Consider the following 12398-nt stretch of genomic DNA (forward strand, 5'->3'; position numbering starts at 1 on the left):
GATTTCATGTGAAAAAAAAACTTGAATAGAGTAATGATGATGGTTTCAGAAGGTAAATTTTGATTTTCCTAGAAAGTTTACAGTTCGTAAATAATTTTGAAATTTACTATTCCTATTATTTACTGCCAAATTAAGTCAGGGAATAAGAACAAATCCAATGGCCCAGTATTTTTTGTTTGTTTCATCTGTCCTTAAAAGGAAAATTTTACTCCACGATTAACTAGCATTAATAGAAATATCAGTTAGTATATTTTTACTCGTATTTATGAGACGGAGTTTTCATTTGCGCATTTTAACTCCACATATTGCATCAAATGACTATATCGACCAAGATATGATACCTTAACATTAATTGGATACGATATTTGCATAAGCAATCGCAAAACAAACCTGCGTGACCTGCCGTCATAAGAATAAGTGCTTTAGAGTCAAATTATGTCCCCTTTAAACCCTTGCACAGTGTTAGATCTAGAATCATCAAAACTTGTCAGTTGATGTATCTTCTGACATGAGGTATCATGACTCCGAAGTAGGTGACGATGATTTGTCAGAACTGTCGCAAATTTCATGTCTAAGACATACATGTAGGTGGAATTTTATCTTTGACCTTATCTGGAGTGCACATTATCATTAATCAATGCAGCAAGAATGATATTCCACCAAATTTACAACAACATTGTTAAAAGGTCGTAAAATTAATATATGTCTGATCCCATACTGAAGATGTCTGAATTTTGCACCCTGAAATTTATCAGTGAAACCATTTTTTGGTCTCACTGCAATATTTCAATGCAATAATTTCAAGTTACTAAAGAAAGAGAATGATTTATAACATGCCGTATTGTTTCTTGGAATATAGACGTTAATGAGTGTCTGGCATCGCCGTGTGTACATGGTTCCTGCAGCAACTTGCCTGGATCCTTCCTGTGTAGCTGTGAGGCTGGGTGGACGGGAACCTTGTGTGATAGGGGTATTTTATATTATAATAGTATACGTATTTCTTATAAAGCTTTCCTTATTCTATTTATGAACATTTACATCGTGTTTTTATCTTGTAATGAAGGATTTTCATTCTCTTTTCTTTTTAAGTTTTTTTTTTTTAAATCATTGTCGATTAATTACATTCTTATTAAGTACTTATATTTTTAATTGATTTTTATTTTCAGATATCAATGAGTGTGCGAATTCCCCTTGTGTCAATGGTGTTTGCAGGAATTCTGTTGGATCTTTTCAATGTCAATGTAACACGGGCTGGACTGGTGTACTGTGTGATCAAGGTAGTTCATAAGTCTTGTGCCGCCGAAACATGGCTGAAAAAATTGCCGAGTTAAACAATATACAATCAATTATAAGTCTTGTAGAAATCCACAAGCGCATAATAACTGTATATTTCTTTTTCAAATTATTAAGTCTTTATACTATATAACAAAAAGGTACGGAGAAAAGCTTTAAATATTTCATGTAATTTCTGAATTTTTTTTTTATTTACTAGTAGATGCTGTCAAAATAGTTCTAATGAAGGATTGATTTGATATTTTTTTCGTATTTTCTTTCAATAGATATAAATGAATGTTTAACTACTTCTTGTGTACATGGTACCTGTACCAATATACAAGGGTCATTCCAGTGCTCTTGTGAGCCAGGATGGACAGGCAGTTTGTGTGACCAAGGTATTTTCAATTTCATTTTGATCATTTATTTATAATAACCGAACATTGATATCTAATTTGAATTCTTTAAGGGGATATAATACAGATAAATTAATAAAAAACAATTTTCTTGGTTCGTGATTTTTAATGTTATCATATGCATATAATATATACTACTACTAGTAGTATTACCTGAATAATCTGGACACTATTAGTTCAATAAAAATTAGCATTATTAAAAATTATTCCGTTTTAAACAAAATTTTGGAATAGAAATTAATGAATAAACTTTTAAAAGTTTCTTCGTTATAGACTTGGCTATTGATAACTGGGAGATGACAGTGTTTTCAAGGGAAAAGTAAAAAAGAAGCATTAAAATGATCCTTTCTTATTCATGGGCATGTTTCTATTTCCCTAGATATAAATGAATGTTTGAGTACTCCGTGTGTACATGGTACCTGTACGAATACCCAGGGATCATTCCGCTGCTCCTGTGAACCAGGCTGGACAGGGTCTCTGTGTGACCAAGGTACACTCCCTTATTCCTTCATTTTTCTTATATTAATCAATGCAGCTTAAAATGCTTTTACAATTTTTTTGTTTTTTTTCACAATTATTGATATATACTTGTATTTTTTATATTCTTTTTTTCCAAAAAGTTTGATGATGGCAAAAATCATGTATAGTTTTTACTCAGAAGACCAGCAATGCATATAGTTGTATTTTTCTTTCTTTTGCAGATATAAATGAATGTTTAAACAATCCATGTGTCCATGGCACGTGTACAAATACGCTTGGATCATTTCAATGTTCTTGTGAACAAGGGTGGACGGGATCGTTATGCGATCAAGGTTAAATAATTAATATTCAAGACAATTCTCCCAAAAATGATAAAACAAAATACTTTTAAAGTGATTACCTCAAGAACAAGATTATTGAATTCTTAATATTCGACCTTTTTTTTCAAACAAGACTACATACTTTTTGATAATTGTCTATAGCAGAATGGTGGGAAATGTAGATTTATCTAAAAGCTTTTTTATCCGTTTGATTATTTATTTTTATATACAATATTTGGATTTGTTGCAGATATCAATGAATGTTTACAATCACCATGTAAACATGGACAGTGCAGCAACACTCTAGGATCGTTTACCTGTACTTGTGATGCAGGATGGACAGGAAATCTTTGTGACACAGGTAATTATTCAATTAAATATGTTAACAAAAAAAATTATTTTTCGTTATTCCAATTTTTTTTTATTTTCTTCAAGTCTGAAGAAAATTTAAGATCCACAATTCTGATTTGAAACTTTAAAATTCACTTTACATGACAATGTTTCAAAGATATCAATGAGTGCCTATCTACACCTTGTAATAATGGCGTCTGTACGAACACTGACGGATCCTTCCGCTGTACGTGTAATCAAGGATGGCAAGGGACTCTATGTGATCAAGGTATCCGTTTGGTACAATTTTAAAACAACAGTTAAATGCAACCGCATCTATTTTAAATCTAATTTTAAAGAACTGTTATGAACATAACTTACAATAGACTGTTTTTATATAGGCCTATATTCTTCATGTAAAAGTTGGATATATATCAATTCTCAACTATAACTTTAAATACTTATTTTAGACATTGATCACTGTTCCAATAACCCTTGTGTCCATGGTACCTGTACGGACACAGGTTCTTCATATAGATGTACGTGTGACCCTGGCTGGACGGGGCAAAACTGTGATCAAGGTAACACAACTTATTTTTTAAGAAGCATTGCCATTAAGGAGTTCTTATTTTTGATTATTCTACAATATGAAAGCATTTGTGACATTCAGTGCACATTATTCTACCTGAATAATGTGAATGTTTGTCGTATTTATAAAATTTGGATAAAGTATATTTCTCATAAAGGTACATTTATTAAAACATCCTGATTATTGCCATAAGATAAACTTGAGTTAATGTTATTTTTTCAGATATAAATGAATGTGTTACGTTAGCACCATGTGCTAATGGAGGAACATGTACCAATGTTGACGGAACATTCTTATGCACGTGTCCAATAGGATGGACGGGTTTAACTTGTAGGACAGGTAATGGATTCTAGATATCCTCCTTCAAATATGTATCAGTTGATTTATTCACGTTTATACATGTACTGTGTTTCATGGTTTTGACATTGATATCTTTAAACACATTATAGCTAGATATATTAAAATGAATTTCTATATTACCAGAAATGATCTTTTGGAATAAGCTGGAAAAAAATAAAAATAAAATTTTTTTAATAAGGATGTATGCACAATAATTATTATAGTAATATAATCATATTGTTTTTGCCTTACAGACGTTGATGAGTGTTTTAATTCTCCTTGTCTCCATGGCAACTGCTCCAATGTTTTTGGCTCTTATTCGTGTTTGTGTGAGGCAGGGTGGACAGGGACCAATTGTAGTCAAGGTTTGTACAAAGCTTTAATAAATGAATTTATATTTAAGGGGGCCGACTATAGTTTCCATTGCGCAATATTTCGCGCATCATAGTAAAATGAAGCGTATTTACTGTTTTAATGCAACTTTTTTCGCTTAATTATTAGAATTATACAAAATTAAGAAATTATAGGTATAAAAATGTAATTACAATTTGATATAACGGATTTTTTAACCAATTTTGCAATTGATAGGTAGGTTGACGTCGTTGCAGTGTGTTTTTGACGTTATGATAATCTGTAGCTCTTAAAGAAAGGGGTAGTAAAAATATTATTAAAGAAAAAGTAATAAACATACACTCTTGAAATTTAAAACATAGAAATTTGAGAATATCTCCAATATTTTTATTATGTTTTCATGTGAATCCATTGTGTACGTCATATTTTGTAATACTCTATAAAAATAGTAAAATTTGCTAATTTTTGGCATTTTGAGATGCCCCCTCTGGTAACAAGACGGTAGAATTTTGTGTTTCCTACATATATTGTATAATATAGTATTACTCATTAAATATTATAGTTTGAACAAAATGTCTATTGTAGTATTTGCATAATTTGCTTTAAAGTGCTTAAAATTGGCATTTTCCTATATAATCCTATAGTAAATGTACCTGTTTTTTGAGACGGTCCCTCAAAAATACCTGGACGGTAGATTTCCCCCAAACTTTGCATGTACACTCAAGTTAATGTAAGTTATATAAGGTATAAAAATGAAGAGTTTCGCTATTGTAGTTTTCACACAATAAAACTATAGTCGGCCCCCTTAAGAGTGCTCTGAAAAATTAGAATAAAAAGAGTGCAATTTTTATCTAAATGATTCATTTTTGTTGCTTGGTTTAAGCTTTTGCAGTTTTATTGAAATGAAATTGAGTTGTTTCTATTGATAAAATATTTTAACAGAATTCAACTAAGATATCTTAACTTTACATTAAGTAGCACGTATAAATATGCTTTATAAACTTTGAAATAGAATATTTAGATTTTAATTTCTGTAGTATTTTAAACTTTTTAAAAATGGGTACCTTTCATTATTTATAATTAAAACATCTATCTTTGAAATTGTTACAGATGTGGACGAATGCCTCCAGTTACCATGTGTCAACAATGGAACTTGTGTCAATACTGCTGGATCTTTCTACTGTCAATGCCCTGTTGGTCTGTCAGGGGAGAAATGTGACTTAGTTGGTAGGTGTAATAGTGTGTTTTGTGTGTTTTTATGTTAAATTTGTGATCAAGTAACGTTTAATTTACCTTTATCTTATTTCTATTTTAGATATTACAGATATCACTCTGACATTTGATATCGTCAATTTCCCGTGGGTGGACGATTTGGCAGATAATTCTTCAATAATTTACCAAAGCTACGCTGGAAGGTTCTGTCGAGATGTAAGTTAAAATTGTAACAATAGCTCTAAGATTCTGCCAAGAAAAAATAAGAATATTATGACGATATCAACAACTTTGATTTCATTTACAGGTAGATATCATATTCGCTTTCCGAGCTGCCGACTACCCTGGTTATTTGTATTGTAAAGTATTGTCCTTTGGGTAAGCAAATGCCATTTACTTCACCTTTAATTAATGTAAAAAAAAGAACTTGATAGAATTCATTTTAATTAACAGATATCATCTCCTATGCTTATAAAATATAACATCTTCGTTAGTCAAGGGTTTTCGGTCCGCACCGCTCCCCATGAACCGAAAACCCTTGGCTAGTGAAGATGAAAATATAAGAGAAGAAAAAGTAGCAGCTGCTATTTTTGGTATGTGGCATTTATGTTTCATGTTGTCAATTTACGTTTAAGGAAAGACCCCCTGAACATATCGGTAGTCCTTACACTGGGAGGGCATGACTACACCTCTGGATTCGATGTACAACTGAGAGACGCAATATTTGAAACGACTCGGGAATACAGATATCTCAACTATATTGTCCATTTAATCGGAGATATACTCATCGTATCAGGCAGAATAGCTCACGGTAAAACTTCATTGTATAATTAATGTAGTTTCTTATTTATTTCCTTATTAGAATGTCTTAACTTTATAATTTTCGTTTTAATTAAAAATATATCTTTTTGAAAAATCAGAGAATTATACTAACAAAGTAATGAGTCAAATATTCCCATATTCAACGTTTTTTTATTTAAAACTTTGTTGGTTATTTTTTAAAAGACACATATATCAAGAATTTGGGTAAAGATTTTTACGTGATAACTAGTTTGTGGAGGTTGTCATTTTCCTTGACAATGAAATAATGAATTAAGAAAAATGAAAAATGTAGAATTTTATTTTAAATCTAGAAAAAATAAAGCATTGTCACGAATATTGCATATTATTCAACAAATTCAACGTTTATTTAAGTATTACTGGCATCACATATATTAAAATGTTTAAATAAGATAAATGTACTTGAAGTTCTGTCTATTGTCATAGTTTTTGACTTATAATCCTATGCCAGCAGAAAAACGTGGCGAAACTTTACTCTCTTTCTCGATTTTATTTTAACCATAGTCGCATGTAGTCTCTTAAAATTAGAATTGTTTTATTCCAATAAATATGGCATTAATAGTATCCAATGTACAAGGTATTCAGTGCAAAATTTGCAATCATCGTATGACAAAAATATATGCTTTCGCTTTAAATTCAATTCATGACTCTTTCGTTCAATAGACTTCTAATAAATACGCTTTGTAGGAAAATATTTCAAGTTATCCAATTAATTAAAAGAATTTATTATTTTTCAGATCTTAAGATATGAATATTTGTAAAAACATATATCATATTCATGAAATACAAAGTTGAAACTTGCATACATAATTTACATCGCAGTCATGACGATTGTTATAATGAAAACTGGTTGCCAATGGCTTTGCATTGATTTGTTGCAGATTCATGGCTTACGAATATGACGATGTATATATACGATGACTTCCGATACATACCCGAATACTCGAATAGTAATTCGACTGAATTTAAGAATTTTGAAAGCTCATTTTGCAATGATGTAAGTATGCGTGTCAGTCGATATTTATGATTTTTAGAGAGATAATTTCATATGAAATTTACCATAAAAGGCATCCTAAATAAAAGTTGATATGGTTTACTGTTAATATTCATGTGTCAATTTAATAGCTTATTACCTTAATGATTCATTTAAGACTTATAATTCAATATTAACAAGGAAGTAACTATCTCTTCTATTCAATTTTGATAAATTAATGATCGCATAAATTATTTTATTGAATAATTTTATTTGCAGATTGACTCATTCTTTCAAAACAGTAATTTATCGTCTCGATATTATCGCTGTTTCTTTGATCATATTGGGTAAGCTTCCTCATACTTAAAAATTTCAAACAATAGATTTTTTTACTTGTAGTCAATTACTTATGTCCAGTTACTTAAAAGAACATGTGTACTGAGTATTTGCTATCCATCTTTTCTTTTCTCCATAAACTGTGAAGATAATTTTTCTTCAGATATAGTAATTTTTATTTCATCAAAAATATACAAGCTCATTTTTTTATACCAGATTTCGCTATACTAAATTCATAATTTCTCATGTTTTAGGTCTGTTGCACCACATACTTTGACCTTCATAATGGTCTTCAATGGAACTGACACAGTGTCACGTGACATGACAACGAACGTGATCAGTGTTGGAGCTCCACATTACAACGTGGAGAATTTGGATCTGATGTTCATCGGTTCTCAGTTTGTCTATCTGCATCGTGGATACAACAACATCGCCATTAATATAACCGATTTTACAACAACCTCTGCTCCCATAACAACGGAAAGTCCTCGTGAGTATTCTTTGCTCCTTCCTTTAAAAGAACGGTAAAAACCGTTTACCGTTGTCTTTGAGAAATATTCTTTATATAGGTGTATGCTCTAAGATGTACTATTGAAAATATTGTTGTAATATAAAACTTATGAAAAAGAACTGATAAACAATTTCTTTTCTTAATCTAATTACCTTTCTATTCATTCAATTGCAGTGAAAACATTGATAAACATCACCTTTGTGTTAAAAAATCTGACATACACGCAACAGTTAGCAAACTCAGAATCCCAGGAGTTCAAGGCATTGGCATTCCCCTTCTGCCAATATGTGAGTAGAATTGCCCAATGCATTGCTTTTTTCGAATTTGGAATATTTGTAGATATACTGATATCTTAATGTTCTGTTTCATTTCATGACGGTCTTTTTGTTTTGCAGTTAACCGATCTTTATTCCACTCGAGACCGATTTAAGAATATTTACGAACTGTGTCAAGTAATGGCTTTTATGTAAGTATTGAACAACCAACGCAACCAAAAAACCTCCCGGTGTAGAACTCATTCATTCATTGCTATTTCTATTGATATTTAGTGTATATTTGACAAGCGTAATCATTGAAACCAAAAAATATGCTAGGAATTATGTATGTTTTGCCTTTTTTGCAGCCAAGAAAATGGAAGAGATAAGATCAATTTTATCCTGCAGTTTAAGGGTGCACAAGATCCTACTCTTCAGGAATTTATATACGGGATTTTGATAGAGAATGCCCCCAGAGCTATAGTAAATGGGGAGATCTCAATAATTGTTGGTCCACTGGCTGTGTTTGATGACTCCCTGGCCATTAATCAGGCCACAGTTACTTACTCACTGCCACCAGGTATGTATAAACAATAGGTAATAATTAACTGTCAAAATTTGATTGGGATTTGAATATATTTAAGTAGATTTTTCATGGAAAATCATTTTCTGTTTTTAAAAAAAAATTTATCCGTGGTACAGTGAAATAAAGGAGATTCTTTTTGCAATATTGTTTAATTGCAAATCATGGCAAGAAAAAAATTCACAATACCATACAAAATGAAATGATTGCGTTATAGTTTTTCACTAAAACACAGGAACAAACAGTATGATGATTGAAACACCAAGGTTACAATTAGATCATCATTTCATTGTAAAACCAAAAACTTTCCAAACTATTTGTTTTTTTTATTTACTTCTATTAAAGATGTAGTAAACTATATCTCTAGCAACATTGCACGTACCAAGAAAATATTTTTGGAAAAAAATTATGAACTTTGGAGTCTTGCCTATTTACCTACTTTGATTTAATATTAGATCAATAAATTAAATTAAATGACACTACAGGCCAATTTGAATATGATTGACTACCTAAATTAAGGGTAACTTCAAAAATAGGTAACTTAAATGATATCCTCTTTGGTAAAGTTAGAGAATTTGTAAGATTTTTCCACAATGACAAAAATTTATGCAAAATTTTGTATAGATTTACATAGAAAACGATACAGAATCGTTTATCTAAGCATCAAGGAAAACTTTAAATTTCTTTATATTTTAGAAATTGATTGTTTATACCATTTACATTAAAAATCATTCAAAAAAAATTATATCATTTCATGCATCGAAATTTTGTTTGTGTTATGTGCCCTTAAAGTAAGATAATGAATAACCTGTTCAGACCTTACAAATAATTAAAGGTCCAAACATGACCTCCCCGTGCCCGAAAACTGTCACAAGTTCTATAAATGCTCCTTTGGAATCTCTTACCTGTTTGAATGTCCGGGAAACACCGTATTTTTTCCGGACAGAAACCAATGTGATAACAACGATGGGTCAATAAAATGTTAACCGGGAAAAGAAGATTTTTTTGTTTGAGAAATCCAGATTCATAGACTCATTTTTGTGTATTTATTTAACCTTTCATGTTTATTTCATCGCATCATGATTTTTTGTCATAATATGAAATTAAATCAATTATTGTTATTATTTGCAATTGTGCTTTTTAGTTATTGTTATTAGTGATATATCAATATTTGCACTAAAATGAGTGCAGTTTGTGTTCGACTCAAATCTTCTTTGTATTCACGTACAAATAAAAGTTCATGTTCATTTTTTACATATTGAATACAAATAAACATGGATATATATTAAAAGTAATTTTTATTTGTGGGTTTTTTTTTTATTTCTACTGTACGAATAATGTGGTGTCGGTTTTAAGTTTAAACTATATAATGACGACATTTATACAAGGGTTGTCCCGTAAAATCGTGGACAAGTTGTCTAGTGTAAAAAATAAACTTCACTGCGTTCTGAAATTTTCACTATTATTTAGTACATATTTTAGTAATATACACAGCAAATTTCAGATAAATATATGCATAAATAAACAAATTATGTGATTTTATGACATGTATTGTATCGCCTTACGGCGCATGGATTATATCGTCAAAGTGTTTAAAACAGCGTCACCATTTATCTTTGCTGAAAATGAAGTTGGATGAGTCCGACTTAAATTTAGGAATTTCATTGATACACATTCTTTAGTCTCCATAAACAGTCGATGAACCAACTGGCACCCTTATGCGATCTTCTGAAGATTTAACAGTAAGTTACGGACAATATTCTCATCATCATTCAACTAAAAGAAAATCTCATATCGGCGGTCTACTGTGACAGCGTCTTTTGCTATTACATTAGGAGATTGTCCGTATGTTTTGTACTCCCCAGGGACAGATCAAAAAAGACTGTGATAGAAAACTCCTATTTCATTTGTATGTTAAGATATGGTGATATTTTTATAATCTTTTTTCCTCTATGGTCATTTCAAGTTTCTAAAGGTATCATTACAGCATCGAATCAAAACGGAACTGCTCTCCGGTGTGCCGTAACGTCATAAAACGTCGCCATTTTCCGTGTGTTGTGTTTATTTACCACTTTATTTGAAATCGAGAAATGCCAAAAATTAACCAAATGCCTTAAAATTTTTACAAATTTACAAAATTGATTGTGGAATTGAATTAGGATAATTTTAATTAAGTCTTATATATTTAAAACTTTAATTTTGAATTCAAACTTGTGTATTTTTTAATAAAACCTTGGTTTTTTTACTTTCAAACAAAAGTGCACATTCAAGCATAATAAAATCTTTTTTTTGCTATATTTTATCAAAAAAAAACATATATTAAAATGATAAATAAACATTTACTGAAATTTTCAGCTAAGATGCGCCCATTACTTTTAAGTTTAAACGCTATATACGATTTTGGACAACATTTATATATACTATTTCTACTAAATAACTTGCAAATGACACATAATTATTTACTTATATCTCTAAAACATACATTAATTAGAATGTCATTTCCATGTGGAATGACTGAATTATCTAAGTTTATTTTTCGCTAGCATGCGAAGAACGGTGAAAATATTTTCTTATTTAATTATTTATTTAACTGGACGTTCTTTCATTGTCAAATCGTTTTCCAGAAACTGCAGATAGAGTACATTTGACCTAAGGTCACCTACGATCATATGTACTCACCATGTTACTTGTTTTCTTATTTTTAAACGGATCATAAATGTCGAATATACTACTACACCAGGTGCTTCGAAGAAATATTTAACAATGTGTGGTCTTTCCTCATATAAGTAAATCTAAAATATCATGAGTAAAGCACTTCTTACTTTTTTTACTTGCAATTCCCGGTTCATTGTTCTTCATTCAATGATTTACTGTCTAAGTTACAGCCTGTAGAATCTAACCTTTACTACTTTGTTATATGTTTGCGTATAATAAATGACAAACTTCAGTTCTCCTTCTATTAGTTTTATCTGTCAAAAATCACTGAAAAATAAATTTATATGTCAAAATTAGAAATATTGAAGATGAACACCAATCACTAAGTTTTATACTGCGTGAAGATTTATAAATAGCCCAGATGAACTATTAATAGAAGAAATTTTAACTAAAATTTGTTAGTTTTCCTGTATTTATTTTCCTACATAATGGGCTAGTTATTTAAAAGATAAAAATAAAATTTGCTGGTCAAAAATCGTCATTATTTTAAGGTCGAGCATCATTTCTAAACGTTATTGAAGTGAATTCAGTTTTTAATTTAGCTAACAATTAATCAAACGTTTTATTTCCTCCTTGCTATTAGAAGAAACCTATAATTCAGTATTAAAGTAGAAACAGATACCGATTTATTGATTGCTCCAGAATACAATAGTTTATTTATTTATTTCTGGCACAGATCCAAAAAAGATATTCCTTCATTGACTGCTTCTCCCACCTGCATCTCAATGTAAATTTCTCCTTGAAATATATCTTATATAGCTGACGAAAATAGAAAAAAAAATTAATGGCTTAAAAAGGTTGGTAGATATTATTAACACGCTGGCTACATTTCCATAATGCAAAAACTAATGCAAATGATTTTTTTCTCATAGACAAT

General features: G+C 30.3%; 1 protein-coding gene across 1 annotated transcript in view; it reads left to right on the top strand.

The window, feature by feature from the left end:
• The window catches only part of LOC134234172 (fibrillin-2-like), a 32940-nt gene extending 22998 nt beyond the window's left edge, over window positions 1-9942 (top strand). The window contains 22 exon segments of the mRNA XM_062716232.1: window positions 860-970; window positions 1167-1277; window positions 1560-1670; window positions 2068-2178; window positions 2390-2500; window positions 2739-2849; window positions 2997-3107; window positions 3289-3399; window positions 3630-3746; window positions 4001-4111; window positions 5208-5324; window positions 5413-5525; window positions 5617-5687; window positions 5945-6120; window positions 7031-7146; window positions 7402-7469; window positions 7713-7948; window positions 8144-8256; window positions 8365-8435; window positions 8592-8803; window positions 9441-9456; window positions 9603-9942. Of these exon segments, the coding sequence (XP_062572216.1) occupies window positions 860-970; window positions 1167-1277; window positions 1560-1670; window positions 2068-2178; window positions 2390-2500; window positions 2739-2849; window positions 2997-3107; window positions 3289-3399; window positions 3630-3746; window positions 4001-4111; window positions 5208-5324; window positions 5413-5525; window positions 5617-5687; window positions 5945-6120; window positions 7031-7146; window positions 7402-7469; window positions 7713-7948; window positions 8144-8256; window positions 8365-8435; window positions 8592-8803; window positions 9441-9456; window positions 9603-9792 (2615 nt within the window). The 3' untranslated portion in view covers window positions 9793-9942.
• The last annotated feature ends 2456 nt before the right edge of the window (window positions 9943-12398 follow it).

This window comes from Saccostrea cucullata, unplaced genomic scaffold (genome assembly GCF_032062105.1).
Source record: "Saccostrea cucullata isolate Sc308-1 unplaced genomic scaffold, CSIRO_AGI_Scuc_v1 ctg237, whole genome shotgun sequence".
Lineage (NCBI taxonomy): Eukaryota > Metazoa > Mollusca > Bivalvia > Ostreida > Ostreidae > Saccostrea > Saccostrea cuccullata.